The sequence below is a fragment of the Rhea pennata genome, chromosome 1, assembly GCF_028389875.1.
Source record: "Rhea pennata isolate bPtePen1 chromosome 1, bPtePen1.pri, whole genome shotgun sequence".
Lineage (NCBI taxonomy): Eukaryota > Metazoa > Chordata > Aves > Rheiformes > Rheidae > Rhea > Rhea pennata.
The window spans coordinates 180,555,727-180,573,251 of NC_084663.1; the positions used below are offsets into that span (position 1 = coordinate 180,555,727).

Genomic DNA, 17,525 nt, shown 5'->3' on the forward strand with positions numbered 1-17,525 from the left:
GGGAGGAAAAGAAAAAGTATAGAAAGGTCCCATCTTGCACTTCTTCTGCAGCCAACCCTTGTATTGACTTCAATAAATAAGTAAACCTAAAGCTACAGAACTATGTAACACATTTAACACATTTAAAGGAATTATTTTGCAAGACATCTAACCTTACCATACAGATTTGAAATACTACCATAATGCTTCTTAGCCCAGTGGTTCCAAAATATTATCAGATGACAAATTAGTGTCTTTAGATATGGGCCTAGAATATGTAGCTGTGAAATCCAAAATACTGGTAATTATAGTGTACAAACCTGCAAACTTGTAAAGTGCAGAACTCCTCATTCTCCTCTCTGTGTGTAACGTTAACTTCTACCAGCTCTACTGAGCAAAAAGTAACATTCTTCAATGGCAGAAGAAGAGACGGCACTCAAAATTGATACCTCTTTTGAGACAGGAATTTAAAACACTGAGAATAAATGCAACTTCTGTAAGTAAAGTTGGTTCTCCTTATACTGCAGCAGCTGCACACTTCTTTCTGAAAATCCCCATTGAAATTTCTGAGCAGAAGTTTCTCAAGGCAAACTGTGGAACAATAGCATATCTAATAAAGAGCAGTGTGAATAAAGTTTATGGGGTTTTTTATCATTTTTTTTTATTTTTATTTATTTATTTTTTTATTTCCCCTGAAGGCTGTATCCTCTTAGATACTACTAGACACTTTACAATAAGGCTGCACTGGGCCTTGGCAGTAATTGTTGACACATCATAAACCACAGGTGCCTGAAGTATTAAGAATAATCTATACTTAGATTATACTTTATTTTAAAATGCTACAGGACTGCCCACTACTGTAGATGTAGCGCTTCCCAGCTTGACAGCTTCCTGTAACATGTTTCATCTCTTTTTGTTGTTGTTTAATAAAAGCTGTGACCACCGTTTCCATTATGTTTTCCTGTCTCATTCCCGATATATTTACAAATCTCTCCGCACTGCATCACAAGTATAATAATAAATAATCTCTAGGATTATCAGTATGACTTGCATATGTAGACAGTTTTCCTACACTTTAAAGAATCAATTTCTAGAACCTATTTTCCTTTATCCATTCACACTTTTACTTGCTAGAAACTTGAAGGAAAGGAAACAAGGGCTTGCTCTTAAGAAAGAGCTCTTAAGCTTTCCTGTGTTAACATGAACTGATTAACATAGAACTTTTTGATAGGAGTGATATGAACATATGTGCATACGCAGATTATTTTATGTCTGTTTCTTCAAACACAGAGCAAAATCCTGTTTCTCTTAGTCAGGTGAGCAGGCCAGCTTGATTTACTCACCAGAATTAGATGAACAGAATTTGCCCAGGAGTCTTTAAGGTCAATGAAAAAAAAAACTCTTTCAGTTGTGTAGAGATTCCATTGTCTTCCCAGCAAAAATGTCTATTTTGGATCTTAAATGATTCAAAGTTTCCAAAGAATTTTGAGTCTGGCAATCAGGACTACATAACATTGGTTTATATCTAAATATTTTCTTTTAACTGAATTGCCCTTTGGAAGTACTGTTTCTACAATATGCTTAGAATATGATTGGTGAAGTTAAAAATGATGAAATATGCTAATGTGTAGTTGTTTTAACTTCTCAGCGCATGGTTAAACACTATTCTTTGTATATACCATTCTTAAGTGTAGATTAAATCACAAATAGCCTGATTTTCAGAGGTCCTAAGCACTTGCAAGTTTCTTGTATCAATAAATGCTCAAAGTATTCAGCATCCTTAGCTATTTATCCAAAATTCTATACATATATAACGTATGCATATTTAAATCACTTAATTACGATTTCAAAAAACTTCATTGTTTCATATAAGCAACATATAAAACCATCAGAAATAGATAGATGCTGCAAAGAAGTAAGAAAAAAAGTTGTTAAAACTTGTTACTAAGGTATAACAGAAGTCACTTAAAGAGAGATAATGTTAGACTGCTCTTACTCATGATCAGGCCGCATTTTATTCAGCTGCTGGTCCTTTTGGGTCAGCCTGAAACCCATAGTCACTAAATAGCACCTTACTCCACAGGTATTCATTGATTTTAATTGGGATATCTGTAGGATAAAATACTATCCAGCATAAATAAGGGAATCATACCCTGGTCTATTGACTTTACTGACTCTGACTGCAAAGCAGAACAAGTGTTATGCACTCCTAATAAGAGTGAAAAAATCTGGATCTTACTGAGAAAGCAATTATTTATCTGATTTTAAATATTTATAGAATCAGTTGAATGTACTAAGTAATACAGCATATTTTAAATATATATGTTTTAATAGCAATCTCCTGCTAGAGAACTCTGCCATTAAATACTTGCTGAGAAAATGAGAGTGAAGGAAAGCAGTTCAGTTGTATGAATTATATAGTGCGGGATTATCGTGGCTCAGTAATATTTCTAAAAAAAAAAATAAAATGAATATTCGCTAGAGTACACTTACACAATCTTTTAGCTCTGTGTTACTGAGGTAGTGAAGAAAATGCTTTTGGAATTGATTAACGAAAGGTGATGATACAGCAGCTGTTTGGATTCTGTATCTTTTTTTATACTGGCTATACCTTTGATTCCTAACTGTGCAATTTACTTTTCTAGAAACAGGTTTCCTGGAGCAATTAAGGGTATATTAGATCCAGAGAGAGGGCTCATCATTTAGACTTTCTGTATAAGTTTGCAATTTGAATTTTACATGATCTGGAAGTACAGTACTAGACGCAAAGTAGCATCTATGTTCTAAGTACAAATTTTGTATAAAATTTACTCTAGGAATACGGAGATATAGAATATAAAATATATTTTAATAATACAAAAGTATAGTAAAGAGGACGAGATTTCTCCACCTAACTGCTTTAATTCTAGGTCTTTCCCAAGCAGAGCCCAAATACCATGTGTTACATAGTGTATTTGTTTTTTAGTATAATTACAAAATACACTGTTAATAGTATGTTCAAAGGGGTGTTCACTAGTGAAAAATGAGTGTTTCCTAATCTATTGGTTAGACCACCTAAATATCCAAAACACTCTGTATAGATACTAAGGGAAAACAAAAATAAAATGTTAGATATGCCAGTATGTACTGGGAGGAATTATGGTTAACATTTGCTACGGTTACCATATCAAAAACTCTTACAGAAACCACAACACACCTTTTTAAGGGAGGAAATTCCTCTTTTAGCTTTATATAGATCTCAAGAAAAAAATCATGATTGATATTATACAGTGAACACTGTAAAAAAGGAATCATATTTTCCATAGGGATTTTACACTACAATTGAATCTTTACTACTCAGTAGCATCAATACATGAATTAATTGCTTTATATAGACATTACATGGTTGTAGGAAAGTATTATTTTCTATCTTTCAGTAACTAATACACTTACAACTTGGAAAAAAGAAAAAAGCATTCTGACCACTCCATTTAACAGTAAAAAAAGTTGACATTACTTAAACAAGTGTCATTGAAAATTACTTGTCTTTTAAAGCATGAATTATAAACCAAATTATCTTCAGTGTGCCTTAACCTAAACTCCTTCCTGAAGTGTCACTTTTTGTTAAAAACAATTTCAGATTTTAAGTATTGCTCTACTCACCTAATCAACAGCAACACCATTTTATAATAGGCATAAAATGAAATTGTTTCTGTGACACAACTCAATAAATAGTGGGTTCAGAATTAGTTCATAGCCTTGTACAGACAGCTTTTTTTTTTTTTTTTTTTTTTTTTTTTTTTTTTTTTTGCTTTTAACATAAATATTCAACTTACGGAACTTACGGACAATCAGTTGCTAGACTTTTGGTTACTTAACTTGCCAAATACTAGTGGCTACTTCTATTTATTTTATAAAATTAGATGCAGCTGGCAACTAGAACATTCGATGTTCACAGACCGCACAGTATGATAATTCAAAGGTATTGTGAATTTTCTTCTAGTACATCAAGTGTCTACAGTGCAACTTCTTTTCCACTAGCTGCGTACACAAAATGAGTCTGTGTCACTTCTGATACACTCAGCTCATTCCCCTATGACTCAGAACAGCATATTAGGAGAACCACAGGACAAAATAGATATGACATTTCAAATATATTTAATAGTCATTATCCAGAGCCTGCATTCAATCCAAACGTTAAAAATCACTTTGGAACATACCTGTAGTTTTTGAACATTAAGATGCATTAATCATGAAGTAATACTTTATATTAAATCAGCTGGAGCCACTGGAGCCAAATTCTGCCCTCACTTTCAATCTGCAAGTTCTCCACTCTGGAATATATCTTCTGAGCTTGTACTTTAAGCTATTTGCTAACAATTAAAATGGCCCAAATTCTGCCATTCCTCACATTCACAGAAGTCAGTAATACAGTGTGGATATAACTGACAGCAGAATACAGCCGAGCTGTAATTTCTAAATGAGCTTTGGTATAAAACAGAGCATGTAAGTCTTTCAATATAAAGCAATAATCAATATTGATTCAGGCTACTGGAAATTTGACTAGTTGTTTTGCTGTTTTATGACAGGATGTGAATTTTGTTAACATTTGGGGGTAGGAGGGAATCACTGCACACATTTTTTTCTACTTGACTAAGCAAAATTTTTAATGCTGAAGGTTTGACTGTTTATGGGGAGAGGAGGAGGCAATGGGGCCCCAATGATACTGTTCTGCGTCAAAAATAAATATTTATGTATATATATTCTGAAGAAGGAAATAATTTTTTTAAAAAAATCATACATCTTGGAAAGATAGTTCATATTTACATACAGAATTGGAGGGCTATAATACACTGTTGCAATAGATGTCCTCAGTGTGTAGAGTTTCTCCCATGTTCTGTTAGTTACTGCAAATGACATGACTACTTCAGATACGTCCTCCCCCTTCTCCACCCCAAATCAAAATAAAGCGAAACCTGTAGATGATCCCAACTCTGTCTGATGATCTTCTGGGAAAATACCCCAAAGTGCCCCAAATGTATGAAATACCTGCCTGCACTTTCACATGCACCTCTTTTACACTGCTATAACTCCATTTACTTCAGGGCAGATTTACTTTTGAGTCACACAGAAAACACCTGTGTGACTACAGAAGCAGACCCACCAATGCAATCTGCTTCCACTTTTATATTAAGACCACCTCTTTTAAGTGACTTATGTTTGTCCCTTCAGCAGTGCCTTACAGCAGATTTCACTGCAGACAAAAGGTAAAGTTAAACCAGCGTCTAAAGCGAGGTCCAGGGTATTCTAAAAGTCTCCTACCTGAATTATGGACATCCGGCTCGGGGGAGCCTCGCTGGCGTTAGTCCCTTGCCCTGTGAAGCTGGTGTGGCAGCCCACATGTCCCTGGGGTACAGTCAGGTTGTTGGAGGCGGGCTTCAGGTACATCACCTCAGACCTGGGAGAGCTGAGGGGCAGGCGGGTCTGGTAGTCAAAGTACATGGGTGAGGTAGCCAGGGATGGGCTGCTCACCACGTTCATGACATTCAGGGGGCCCCGGCTGTCCTCGCCCTCACTGGGCACCAGCATAATGTCATTCTTGCTGATCTTCTTCTTCTTGCCCTTGCCCCCTCCACTGCCACTGCCTCCTCCTCCCCCGCCACTGCCTCCCCCTCCTCCCAGCTGAGGGTGGCTATACTCGGCAATGCGACAATTATACGTGCGGATCTCCTTGTTCTCTCGCTTGCACTTCACGGCAATAGTGATCATGGCAGCCAGCAAGATGATGGAGACAGTGCTCAGGGTCACGATCAGGGGCAGTGACAAGTCCCAGTGTGGTCGCCGATGCTGCTCGCCATTCACCTGCGGCTCGCCAGCCTCGGGCAGGGGCCCGGCCAAGGCCCTGACAATGAGCTTGGCCACTGCAGAAAGGCTGGGCTTGCCATGGTCACTGACTTTTACCACCAGTTCAGCCACCGGGCTGAGCTCCTCCCAGTAGGGGTGCAAGGTGCGTATCTCACCACTAGTTGGGTCCATCTCAAAGAGGTGCTCCTCATTGCCTTCTACAATCTCATACGTGAGGCGCCCACTCTCCCCAAAGTCACTGTCCAGGGCGCGGACGGTGCCCACAGGGTAGCCCACACCAGCATTGCGAGGCACCTGTAGCTCGGCAGTGTCATTGATGAGGGCAGGTAGGACGATGAGAGGTGCATTGTCATTGACATCTAGCACGGTTACACGTACTGTGGCATTGCTCTCGCGGTGGGGTGAACCTGAGTCCTTGGCTAAAACACGAAACTCAAAGTGCTTGGTCTGCTCATAGTTGAAGCTCCTCAGGGCGTAGATAGCACCATTTGTGGGGTTGACAGAGACGTAGGTGTAGATGGAGACATCGCCAACGTGCCCAGGCAGAATGGAGTAAGAGACTGTCCCATTTTGGCCCAGATCAGGGTCCTGGGCCAAGACAGAGCCCAGGTACTCTCCGGGGATGTTGTTTTCAGGCACCTGCAGCACATAAAGGCTCTTACTGAAGCGGGGTGGGTTGTCATTCTCGTCAAGGATTCGGACAGAGAAGGACTTGGTGGAGTTGAGCGGGGGGCTGCCCCCATCACGGGCTACGATGGTCACATTGTACTCGTCCTGTGCCTCACGGTCCAGAGGCCGGTCAGTGACCACAGTGTAAAAGTTGTCATAGTTCTCCTCCAGGGCAAAGGGGACAGCACCGGGCCCGCCGCCACCGCCCAGCACCCGGCACTGGAGCTGCCCGTTCTTGCCTGAATCACGGTCGGTGACCCGCACCAGGGCAATGACTGTGCCTGGTGGGGCAGCCTCGCTCAGCGCTCCCTGGCGAACGGAGACAAAGCCAATGGTGGGTGCGTTGTCATTGCGGTCAATGAGGCGGACGGTGACCTTGCAGTGTGCGGGGATAGGGTTGGGCCCCAGGTCTCGGGCCTGGACGTCAATCTCAATGAGGCCGTTCTCTTCATAGTCCAGGTTGCCCTTGACACGGATAAGGCCGCTCTGTGGATCGATGCTGAAGAGGTCACGGACGCGTTCAGGCGCGTAGCCGCTAAATGAGTAGAGCACCTCCCCGTTGGTGCCCTCGTCGGCATCCGTGGCATTGAGGTCGATGACAGCAGTGCCCAGTGGCGCGTTCTCTGGCAGCTCCACCACGTAGGAAGCAGCCTCAAAGACAGGGCTGTTATCATTGGAGTCAATGAGACGCACATTGATCTGCACAGTGCCCGAGCGCGGTGGGTCACCACCATCCAGTGCTGTCAGTACCAGAGTGTGGTGGCTCTGCTCCTCACGGTCTAAAGGTTTCTGAATCACCAGTTCTGGGAACTTTGTGCCGTCACCACGAGACTTCACATCGAGGGAGAAGAGGCCATAGTCATCACGAGTGAGCAGGTAGGTGCGCAGCCCATTGTCTCCGGCATCTGGATCATGAGCACTGGTGAGGGGGAAGCGGGTGCCTGGTGCAGCATTTTCTGAGATGTCCATGTCCACCTGGTCAGAGGGGAAAACCGGTGCATTGTCGTTCAGGTCCTGGATCTCTACCTTGATCATGCAGATCTCCTGATCATTGGCGAAGACCTCGAGTGACAGCTGGCACTTAGCGCTGCGCCGGCACAGCGCCTCACGGTCGATGCGCTGCTTGGTGTAGAGCAGCCCGCTCTCACCGTCCACATCCAGGAGGTGCGGGGCTGAGTTCTCCAGCACCCGGAAGGTGGACTTGGCGCCACGGCCGCCGGGGCCGCCGCCGCGCTCCGGGGGCAGCAGCCCGCCACCCGCCGCGCCCGGCTGCAGCCGCGCATCGCGGCCGATGTTGCCGATGACCGTGCCCGCTCCCTGCTCCTCTGGCACCGAGTAATTCAGGTTCTTCAGCGACAGGGCGGGAGCCCAGCAGAGGAAGAAGCAACAAATGGAAAGGTACATCCCCGTGCAGGGGGTGGGGTGGCAGCAGCTGCAGCGGCGACCAGGGTTGTCCCTGTCTTCTCTGCCTCCGGCACTGGGTTTCTTCTTCCTCCTCCTGCAGTGTCTCTCTTTTTTTTTTCTCGCCTTCTCTCTCCCCACCCCTATATTTTAAGTTCCTGAACCTGTTGCTCTAACACATCTGCAGAGACACAGGATGAGAGGCAGCAAATGGACCATGTAGCTCAGAGGGAGGGAGCAATTGGGAGGGCGAAGGAGGGGGGGAAGCAGCTTCGGCAGCGTTTCAGTAAGCGTTTGCCGTGCTCACGATCCCCTCGCAGTTACTTCGGCTGTCCAACTTCAGCAGTGGGAAGAGGAGGAGGAGGATTTCAAAAATCAGAAAATTTGCAAAAAGATCTTGTCCTCTGGGTAGGTGAAGTGTTCCCGATCCTTGAATCTCCGATGTACAAAGGATAATAAAAATAATAATAAAAAAATCGGCAGCGGTGGTTGTTTTTCTAAAAACAGTCAAAAAGATTTTTTTTTAATAGGTGTATTTATATATACATGGGAAAGAGGGTGGCCACAGGGCTGTAAGCAAGGGAAAAAAGCTTATTTGCTACTCATTGCTTGTGATGCCAATGATGGAGTGTGTGTGTGTGGGGGGGAGGTGGTAGGAGGGAGAAGGAAGGGGAAGAAAGTCTGAGCTTGTTGTTGAAGCCCTCTTCGTGTGCAGTGAGAAGCAGTGAAATGTCTGATTGCACCGCGGGGTTGTTGGTTTTCAGGGAGTGTTTTGCTGCATTTAGAGATCTAATCTTGCATTGCTTGCGGCAGCGAACTGCATCTCGCTGCCATCGGTATTTCCCCCTCTCTGTCTCGTACACACTCACTCTTTCCTTCCCGAATCAGAAGACGGGGGAATGGGAATTGTAGTGTAGAAAGGGAAACACAAAACTGGGGGGGGGGGGGAAGGTGTCCGGGTTTGTAGTTTCCTTTCTCTCCCTCTACTATCAGCCTCACACACTTCTGTGGAAGGGGAAAAATAATTAAGAAACCCACCAGCTGATCATCATCAGTAGCAGCAAATATATATATTGTGAGAAATCACAGGCTGTGCTCGATCAGATGCACACTTGGGTTTCTTTAAGACAGGCCAGTAGCCGCCGCCACCACCACATCCTTTCCTCTCCGTGTATCTATGCGTGTGTGCGTATGCGTGTCTGAGGAGCTGCACTTTTCTCGATGCAGTTTAATTCCAGTTTGCTTTTCTCTCGAGTCGAGAGGAAATCAACAGGCAACCCATGGCTCTGGATTTAACGCACAAATTTAAAAAGAAAAAAAAAGGGGAGGGGGAAGAGAGAGAGCGGGAAGGGGGGGGAAGAAAGAAAGAAAAGCACTACACACTCTCTCTCTCAGTCTCTCGCTAAAAGGGAAACAGTCTCTGCATTCACAGGGCTGCGCTGTCAAGTGCCTCTCTTTTCTTTCTATTCAGCATCTCCTTCCAATGACACTGCCTCCTAGTCCTCTTCATTTAGGGGAGGGGAGAGGAAGAGGAAAAACAATCTTGGGGATGAATAAAGTGGCAGATCTTTTAATCGACTAATTCGCTAATACTAAAACCTACGCAGTTCCGTGGTTGGCATGATGCATTTTAGCAGTCCTCTCGAGCTCCAACAGTCTCTCCGGGCATCTCGGTTGATGTGTGTGTGTTGGGGGGGGGGGGGGGGGGGAAGAGCAGCAGCAATGCCAGCCCTGATACGATCTACCTTTCCCAGTAATATGAGGTTACAGGTAAATATCGAGAAGAGGGAACTAAATTTTATTTCAGGTTCTCTTAACAGCCAGAAATAAATGAGCGACACATCCAGAAATGCAGGTGTTTCAATCTGCCGGATGAGTCAGATCCAGCGGAACAAATCACATTCACTATCGCCTCATGTTCCTCCCTTCACAGACATTAGTTGCAGCTCCTTCCTAACGCTTTTCTGACTCACTCTATAGACAGAGAAAAATATATATCAGATTTAATGTTTTGGAAGGAGGGAAGAAGAATGAGAGAGGGGGGTGCCGGATTCAGCTGCACTTTTACTATACCTCTTTCTCCGGGAGACTGAGGATCAGGAAAACAAGGCTGTTATCCACTCACTGGCACAGAGGCGCGTCTGTCTCCTGCTTTGCTGAGTGTTTTTAACCACCTTTCCTCAGTGCTATGTGTGAAATAGTCAAAGATCTTTCATTTTAAAAGGAAAAAAAAAAAAAAATCATAGGTTCCCAATACATAGCTAGTTCCGAGTCTCAGTTCTGCACTGTTTTTTCTCCTTTGAGTCCGGACCCAAAGTACATAGTTAATTCTGCAATCTGTGGAAGAAGGGCTTTTAGAAATTCTTCTCTCTGCCTCATGGATGGGTGGCCCCTTCCAAACAGGCGGTCGCCAGTCTCGGCCAGACAGCACGCGAAAGAAACGCCGATTTCCGATAAAACAAATCCATCTCACGAGCCGCCCGCAGGTAAGTGGAGATTCGGCGAAAATTCAACAGTTGGAGCCGCGTCTCTCCACTCCACCTCTCTCTCTCTCTCCCCCCCACCTCCTCCTCCTCCTTCCTTCCTCCTCCCCGTCCCTCCTCACTGCAGCATTCGCCGGGCTCCCCGCACCTCCGCGCTCGCCCAGCGCCTCTCGCCGACTGACTCTATTCACCTCACGCCGCCGCTTAAACATTGATACTGATTCCCCGCCAGCCAATCCCCGGCGGCGGCTGCGACCGGCCTCCCCGCCGCCCGGCCAATGGGCGGCGGCCGCCGGGCGGCGGGGCGGGGCCGGGGCGCGCGGCGCCCGGGTGTCATTGATCGGCTCGGCCCGGCGGGGGCCGGCGGGGCGGGCGCGCGGGGTGGGTGCGCGCGCGAGCTGCAGTGCCGCCCCGCTGCGCGCTGCAGCGCCGCCGCGGCCGCCGCCCGCTCCCGCCCGCGCCTCTTTTCTATTATTATCGTCATATATATATATATTTTTAAGAAATGTTAACAAGTCTTTCCGCGATGCTCGGTGGAAAAAAAAAAATACATAAAAAGGAGGAGACGCCGGGAGCGGCGCTTCTCCGGGGCGCACGCCTTAGGCGCGCCGCGGAGGAGCGGAGCAGCCGGCGCGGGTGGGGAGGCGGGAGGCGAGCCCCGCCGCGGGGAGGTGGAGGTGGAGGGGGAGCGGTGCGCGGAGCCCGCGGCGCGCCCCGCTCCGCTCCGCCGCGGCCCCGCCAGCCGGAGCGCAAGGGCGAGCGGCACGGGGCGCGGCGGAGCCGGAGCCGGCGGAGGTGCGGGAGCGGCCGGGTGAGAGCTGGGACGGCGCCTCGGCGGGGCTGGAGCGGAGCTGCCGCGGAGCTGCCGCCTGCACCGCGCGAATGACGGGCGCGTAAGTAAGGGGAAAACGGAGACCGGCTGCGGGGCGAGCGCGGGACGCTCCCGGCGGAGATTTTCGGAGCGGCTCTTAAAAGGGTGCAGAAAGAGGCTGCTCTTTCGCCTTAGTCAGTGGGTAACCTTCAGCCCTCTCGGAGTTACTGTGCCCATAAATACCATTCAACTTCAAGAAAGTCTTGCGAATTTATGAATTCAAATGAGTGTTGTTTCTAGACCCAATCTGCAGTCCTGAAGACCTCTTCGTAGCTTTGAAATGGATAGTTTGCCATGCAGAACGAGTCCGCTAGTAACCACTATAAAACTAATGCTGTGTTAAAACGCAGTATATAAATAAACTATACATACATTAGCGGAAGCGTAAAATCACTACTTTCAGACGTGCCAACTTTCTCTGTGAGAGCGACAGGCAGACGAAATACAGAATGTGTTTGCAAAATGAGCTACGCTTTCTGAACGAAAGCTTCAGATTGGCTGATGAAAAATCACAGTGTTCGCTTAAAAGTCACATCTAAAAGCAGCATAATTCTCAAAAGCAACAAACTCCCCAACTCCAGAGTTACTAGGAGACCTCACTTCCTTCCAGCTTGAGCCCTGTGCTTTGCTTTCCTTATTCTGTTGCCTATGCCAAGCGCGCAGGATGTCTCGGGATGTTCAAGTATCTGATACACAAGTTCTACTAATTGGGGGCGGGGGGGGGGGGGGGAGGAAGGGTCATTGCAATTATGTAACGGCTCCCTCTAGCGTGCTACAGACACTGTTGCATTTGGGGTATATTCTGTGTATATGTGTGCACACGTGTATATATGTGTTATCTCTACTGTTCTTTAGGAAGGAGCAGGTGGAGCGTCAGCAGGATAAAACAATCATTTCGCTATGATAGTGGCATATACTATGTAATACGTTTCCTATCATTTATCTTTTGATATTTCTTATTAAAAAGGAAAAAATAAAGATGTATTTGACAATTTGGGGGGGGGGGGGGGAGAAGAAAGTTAGTGTCTCCATTGCTTTTTTCCCCCAGGCTATTGACTGCTTTTCTTTCCTTAATATGACTCAGCATTACACAATAAATACTCTATCTTCACAATTAAGTTAATACATTTGTGGGCACTCTGCAGTTTGTGATACAAGTGTTCAGGACTTTCAATTAAGGAGTATACTATATAACCTTTTATCCAAGTAACTGAGTCTTTGCTTGTAAAATGTACCTCTTTTTCATTAAATATCTTGCAGCTTTACACCATCCCATTGACACAAATGACATATGTAGAATATTGGGAGGGAAAAAAAAATCTTAGTACTAGATCTTCAAGTCTACCAGTTGACTATCAACAGATGGTCATAAGTGAACTCCTTATCCCTTCCCCATCTCTCTACAAGTCGCTGAGATTTTTGGCATTAACCTCAATGCATCTATTTTCTAGTTTCATTTTCAGATATGGCTGATTGTTAGCAATTTCTAATGATTTCTTGGAAATAGCATCAGTTCAACCTTAATCCTAGTAAAGATTTAGGTACCTAACTGGAAAAAAAGCCAACTAAAAATTATGCTTCCATATGAATATATTCATCTGCCAGGCTGAAGTTTGTTGCCTCAGATAGTTTGTAATAACAAAATGTCATTTATTGGTTTTAAACCACCTGTGCAACTAATACTTTTTTAATTATCTGATTAGTTTAAAGTATATCTAAAATGCTTTTTGTGTAAAATTTGTAGCACACATTACATATTTGATGGTTTAGAGTGGCATCATAATTTTGTCTACATTTATCATGAAATTGCTGTATTTTTCACATGGAAAAGCCACAGATAGAAAGTGTGAATAATGCCAATGATACCTATATGTTGTACCATGTACCACTATATATTCAGTACATAGCATATATTTAGTGTGGAAAATGAAACAAAAAAACAAAAGCAAAATATAAATCCTTATTAATAATAGTTTTTTGTCAGAAATGTCAGAAATCTCCATTGTGGAAAAGCTAATGGATAGATAAAATGATCTATATAACCTTATATCTGGCAAAGGCCAGTATAACAGCCCTAACGAATGACTTGAACCCCTTCTATATAAACTAGTCAAATAGTGCTTTGGAGAGCTCCTTTTTGACACTTGAAATATTTGTTTACTGGAAACTGTCATCTAACATCAAACAAAATAACAGACAGTAGCAGGAATTATCTCAAAACAACTTTTTAAAAATGCTGATTAATCACGAACATAATAAAATTACATTCAGAATCTTTAGAGGAAATATTCATGCTAAAACATAGGTAGAACTTTAGTACTACATCCTCAGCAAGGACAGGTAAACCTTTCTATTTCTTTAAAAAGGAAAGAAATAAGAAATATCTTCAATCAAAAGTGGTGAAATGAAAATCTTTAGTCTCAGCATGGAGGGTACTTAAGCATAGCACAGAAGTCCCAGAACAAATATCCCTAAACAAATAAAAGAAAATGGGAAGGCAAAGAGAAGATCAATATAGTTAAATGTCAAGGTTCAATACTTAAGTTATTTCAGCCTAAAATGTATCATTGGGAAAGTCCAAATCCAATCAACTTGAAAAGAAAAGAAATAAGTAAAATTAGGCTAAGAAGGGATTTTGAGGAACAAAGAATCCATATATCAAAGAATGAGAATATCTGCTAAAAAACAAACATATGCTTTTCCAAATTCGGGAAGTCATAAAAGAACTTGTGGGTTGGCTGACCAGCTATAAAAGGAAAAGCAAAGAGCATAAGAATGTTGAAGAGAAATTAAATTTCTGTGCTATAGTCCTCATAGCAAATGAACAATTTCCTCAAGTCAACTTTTTTTTTTTTTTTTTTTTTTTCTTTTAGTAACAAAAATGATGAGATATTGGTATGTACTGAAATGTCAACAAAGAGATTCTTAAAGAGTAAAAAGTATCTAACACGAAATGATTACTATCAGGAGTTCTTACAGAAACTAAAAATGAAGCAAGGGAACTGTTAAAAATATACAGTCTTTAAGATCAGTTACTATGTGAGGACTAGAAGGTACCACAACTGTTTATCTTTCAAAAAGACTAAAACGGTGATCAAGAAATTACAATGTGGCAGGTTTTATTTTTTGTACTAGGAAAATTAATTGAAATGACAATTAAAAATAGAAATTGCATGGTATCTAGAGGAACATAAGAAAAGTACTGTCCAGAAACTCAATGTAATCAATAGAAACCTTTCCACTGATTTGATTTATTCCATAACGACAAGTAGTACAACTGATGTAAATTAAAAGGGTATTTCTTTAAGTTATTAGTATTGTTTTGATGTGCCAACAACATAATAGCTAAAAATTACTTTTGTGGCTCTATATATGAGTAGTTTTATGTCAAATAAACCTGAGCCCACAGGGGCAAGACATGTGGAAGAAAAGATAATTACTGAGAGAGGGAACAAGAAATGAGAGTGCAATATGAAAAGGCAAAAGAAGGTGTGTGTCAGGAAGACGATGTTAGTGGAGTAATTGAAGGGCAGGAACCAAGAAGTGAAACAAATAGGAAAAGGGCACTGAAATGGATCATGTGGCTATTTAAAAAATATGTCAGGAAAAGGGATATGGCAAGTAGGAAATAAGCCTGAGATTGTTGAAACAGTGGAGAACTATTTCTTTCACCTCGCTGGGAAGTATTGTGTTTACGCTTGTACCTTTGTCATTTTGCAAAAGAGAATTTTGACTCACTGGGCTTAGGCAAAAGGATGACTTGTTAGGCCACTGAGAAGTGGCTTAGGACTTGAATTCTCCTGCCTGTTTTCAGGCATGTTAGCTAACGACCACTTAGCACAGAATACAGAAGTGTCCAATTCTTCTACTGCAGTGTGAACAGGACGCGCTTTGAGGCAGTAGATGATATGTTTCAAACACACTAAGTGGAAGTTTTCTTAATGATTTAAAAAGTAAAGCAATCTGTTATGAGCAAAGGAATTAGTGAAAACTAGTTTCCTACAGGTGTGTCTTTTAAGTTTCCCACTTCAGCTAGGACCGGATCTCCCCTGAATCTTCAGTGATGGCTGCTTTGCAGATGTGAATGGCTGGTTGACCAGAAGATGCCCTCTGGCCAGGCAGTTGCTGCCCAGAAAACAGTACCGTGGCTGCTTTTCTTTCTCTCAGTGATGGTATCCATTTATCGCTTAAATTTACTCACCAACTAGAATGAAATTTTAAGACTACCATCACCTTTAGAGTTTCTGTCCCCTTGGTAAATTAGGTTGAAAGTGGATAATAAGTGGCAAAGTTACTGGGAAGAATGTGCAATAAAGAGACACTCAGGTGACAGGTGAAAGGGTTGTTTGTTTTCTTACACAGCCTAATTAAAAAAAATACTAGAACATTGAAAATAGTTAGAAATAATAGAACATTCTAACTGTCAAATTTTAATTGAACATATTATAACCTAATGCAATCCTGGGGCATACAAGGATACAGTACATCTTTGTAATATGAACATATGATATGACTTGTTATGTTGTCATAGTACATGCACTAGTAAGTTAGGAATATGCTGTATAAATATAAATGTTAGTTTTTTGGGTTTTTTTAATTTATAATGGGAAATATGACATATATTTTGAAATAAAGGATATGCTCTGAAATGCTTACAAACTTTTCTGAAGCAAACAGCTTACGGATTTTTTTTTTAACCTGTCATGGGAAATCTGTGTAACTTCTAGCAATATATTTTGGTTTCACTGAAATATTGTTTACTGATGGAAATCTGTTTTGTGAATTATTTGTGACAAGTTTGTTGGAAGTTAGAGCACATAAACCCTTCAATATTATAACAAATTTAATATTATTTATATAATTTTAAATATTATTAATGTTTATAAAATACTTGGTCTAGTAGGGGGGCTTAGCTTGTTTGCATTTACTGTAGGTTACTGTCTCTTCTGTAGGTTCTGTCTCTTACTGTATCTAAATGTTCTTTAAAGATGATGTGGCCAGACAAGACAGATGTCTGTCTTCTTGTTCCTCTCTGGGTTAGACTGAACTCTCCAAAAAGGAGGAAGATTATGCCTTCTCTGAGAACAGCAGGGAATACACAAATGAAAAATCTTATTCAAGTGCAGGATAGGAAAGAGGAAAAAAAATAAAAAAGAGAAGAAGGAAAAAGATAAGAGTGAAGAAACATGCCAGAAACTTCTGATAAAACTGGGGAATAGAGCTACTATTCAAGTTTCAGAGTCGAAGAAAAGAAAATCTCTTGTGCTTCCAGAGCAGATTGCGTGGAACCTGCTGCAAACCAACAGAGCTGCAGGACAGAGACTGTACCTGAAAGAATGGACCTGTTGTGTTGTGACAACATAAGCCAGGCCATGTTCATCCGTGTATTTCAATTCTATCTCATTTTTTGATGTTTTATGTTTATTTTATTTTTTAAAAAATAAATTTGATCTTTGAGGTTCCAAACTTTTCTGGGAGTGCTGGCAGTGTTCACTTTAAGGAAAAGGTAGACACATCTCAAAGATCTGGACAACTAACATACATTGTGCAGATGAAACAAATCAGTTATAACAGCCAAAATGAATAACTAGCAGCTAATTGTAACAATCTTACCATATTAACAATAAATACATACATAAATAAATAAAGATTGAGCAAACACATAACACTGGTGATTTGGAATATTAGTTTTGTATATACTAACATCTACAGGCAGGCTGAAATTTAGCTTGATGGAAAGAAAGAGCTCACAGAGAATATTGTTGTCAGAATGAATGTAAGAGGATAATGAAACCTGTATTTTCATATAAGATTAAGCACTGACATTGTATACAGTGAGACTACGGTCCTTTGGGATGCTACTGAAACTTAGGCATGGAGCAGATGCTTCGAATGAAAATCAGAGGAAGAAAAGAGATACTGGTAAAGGGCGAGGTTAGGGAAATGTAAGTAAGAGCTTACTCAAAGTAAGAGTTCAAGAGGACTTTAGCAGTGGACTTTAAAGTCATATTCAGTGAGCTTAGTTATGGAAAGGTGTGAGAATCTTTCTTCCTGTCATTCTCTTTTGTCCTCTCTTAATTGCAATAAAACAAAACAACAAAAGCACCTGAAACAAGTTTACTGACTCAGCAGAGTCTGAGGAAGCTTGCTGCATTTCTCTAATGTTTCTTACATAGGAATGTCCAACAGCCATTAATAATATAGGTAATAATCTGAAATTCACTGAAATCTCTGTATCAGATGTCACTGCATCTTTCTTTTAAGAGGAAAATGCCTAC

The 17,525-nt window shown here is 42.2% G+C and overlaps 1 protein-coding gene across 1 annotated transcript in view; it reads right to left on the reverse strand.

Moving 5' to 3' along the window:
• The window catches only part of PCDH17 (protocadherin 17), an 83,976-nt gene extending 75,976 nt beyond the window's left edge, over positions 1-8,000 (reverse strand). Inside the window, exon 1 of the mRNA XM_062576193.1 lies at positions 5,281-8,000. Within this exon, the coding sequence (XP_062432177.1) occupies positions 5,281-7,896 (2,616 nt within the window). The 5' untranslated portion in view covers positions 7,897-8,000. The remainder of the gene's footprint in view (positions 1-5,280) is intronic.
• Between the last annotated feature and the right edge of the window lie 9,525 nt (positions 8,001-17,525).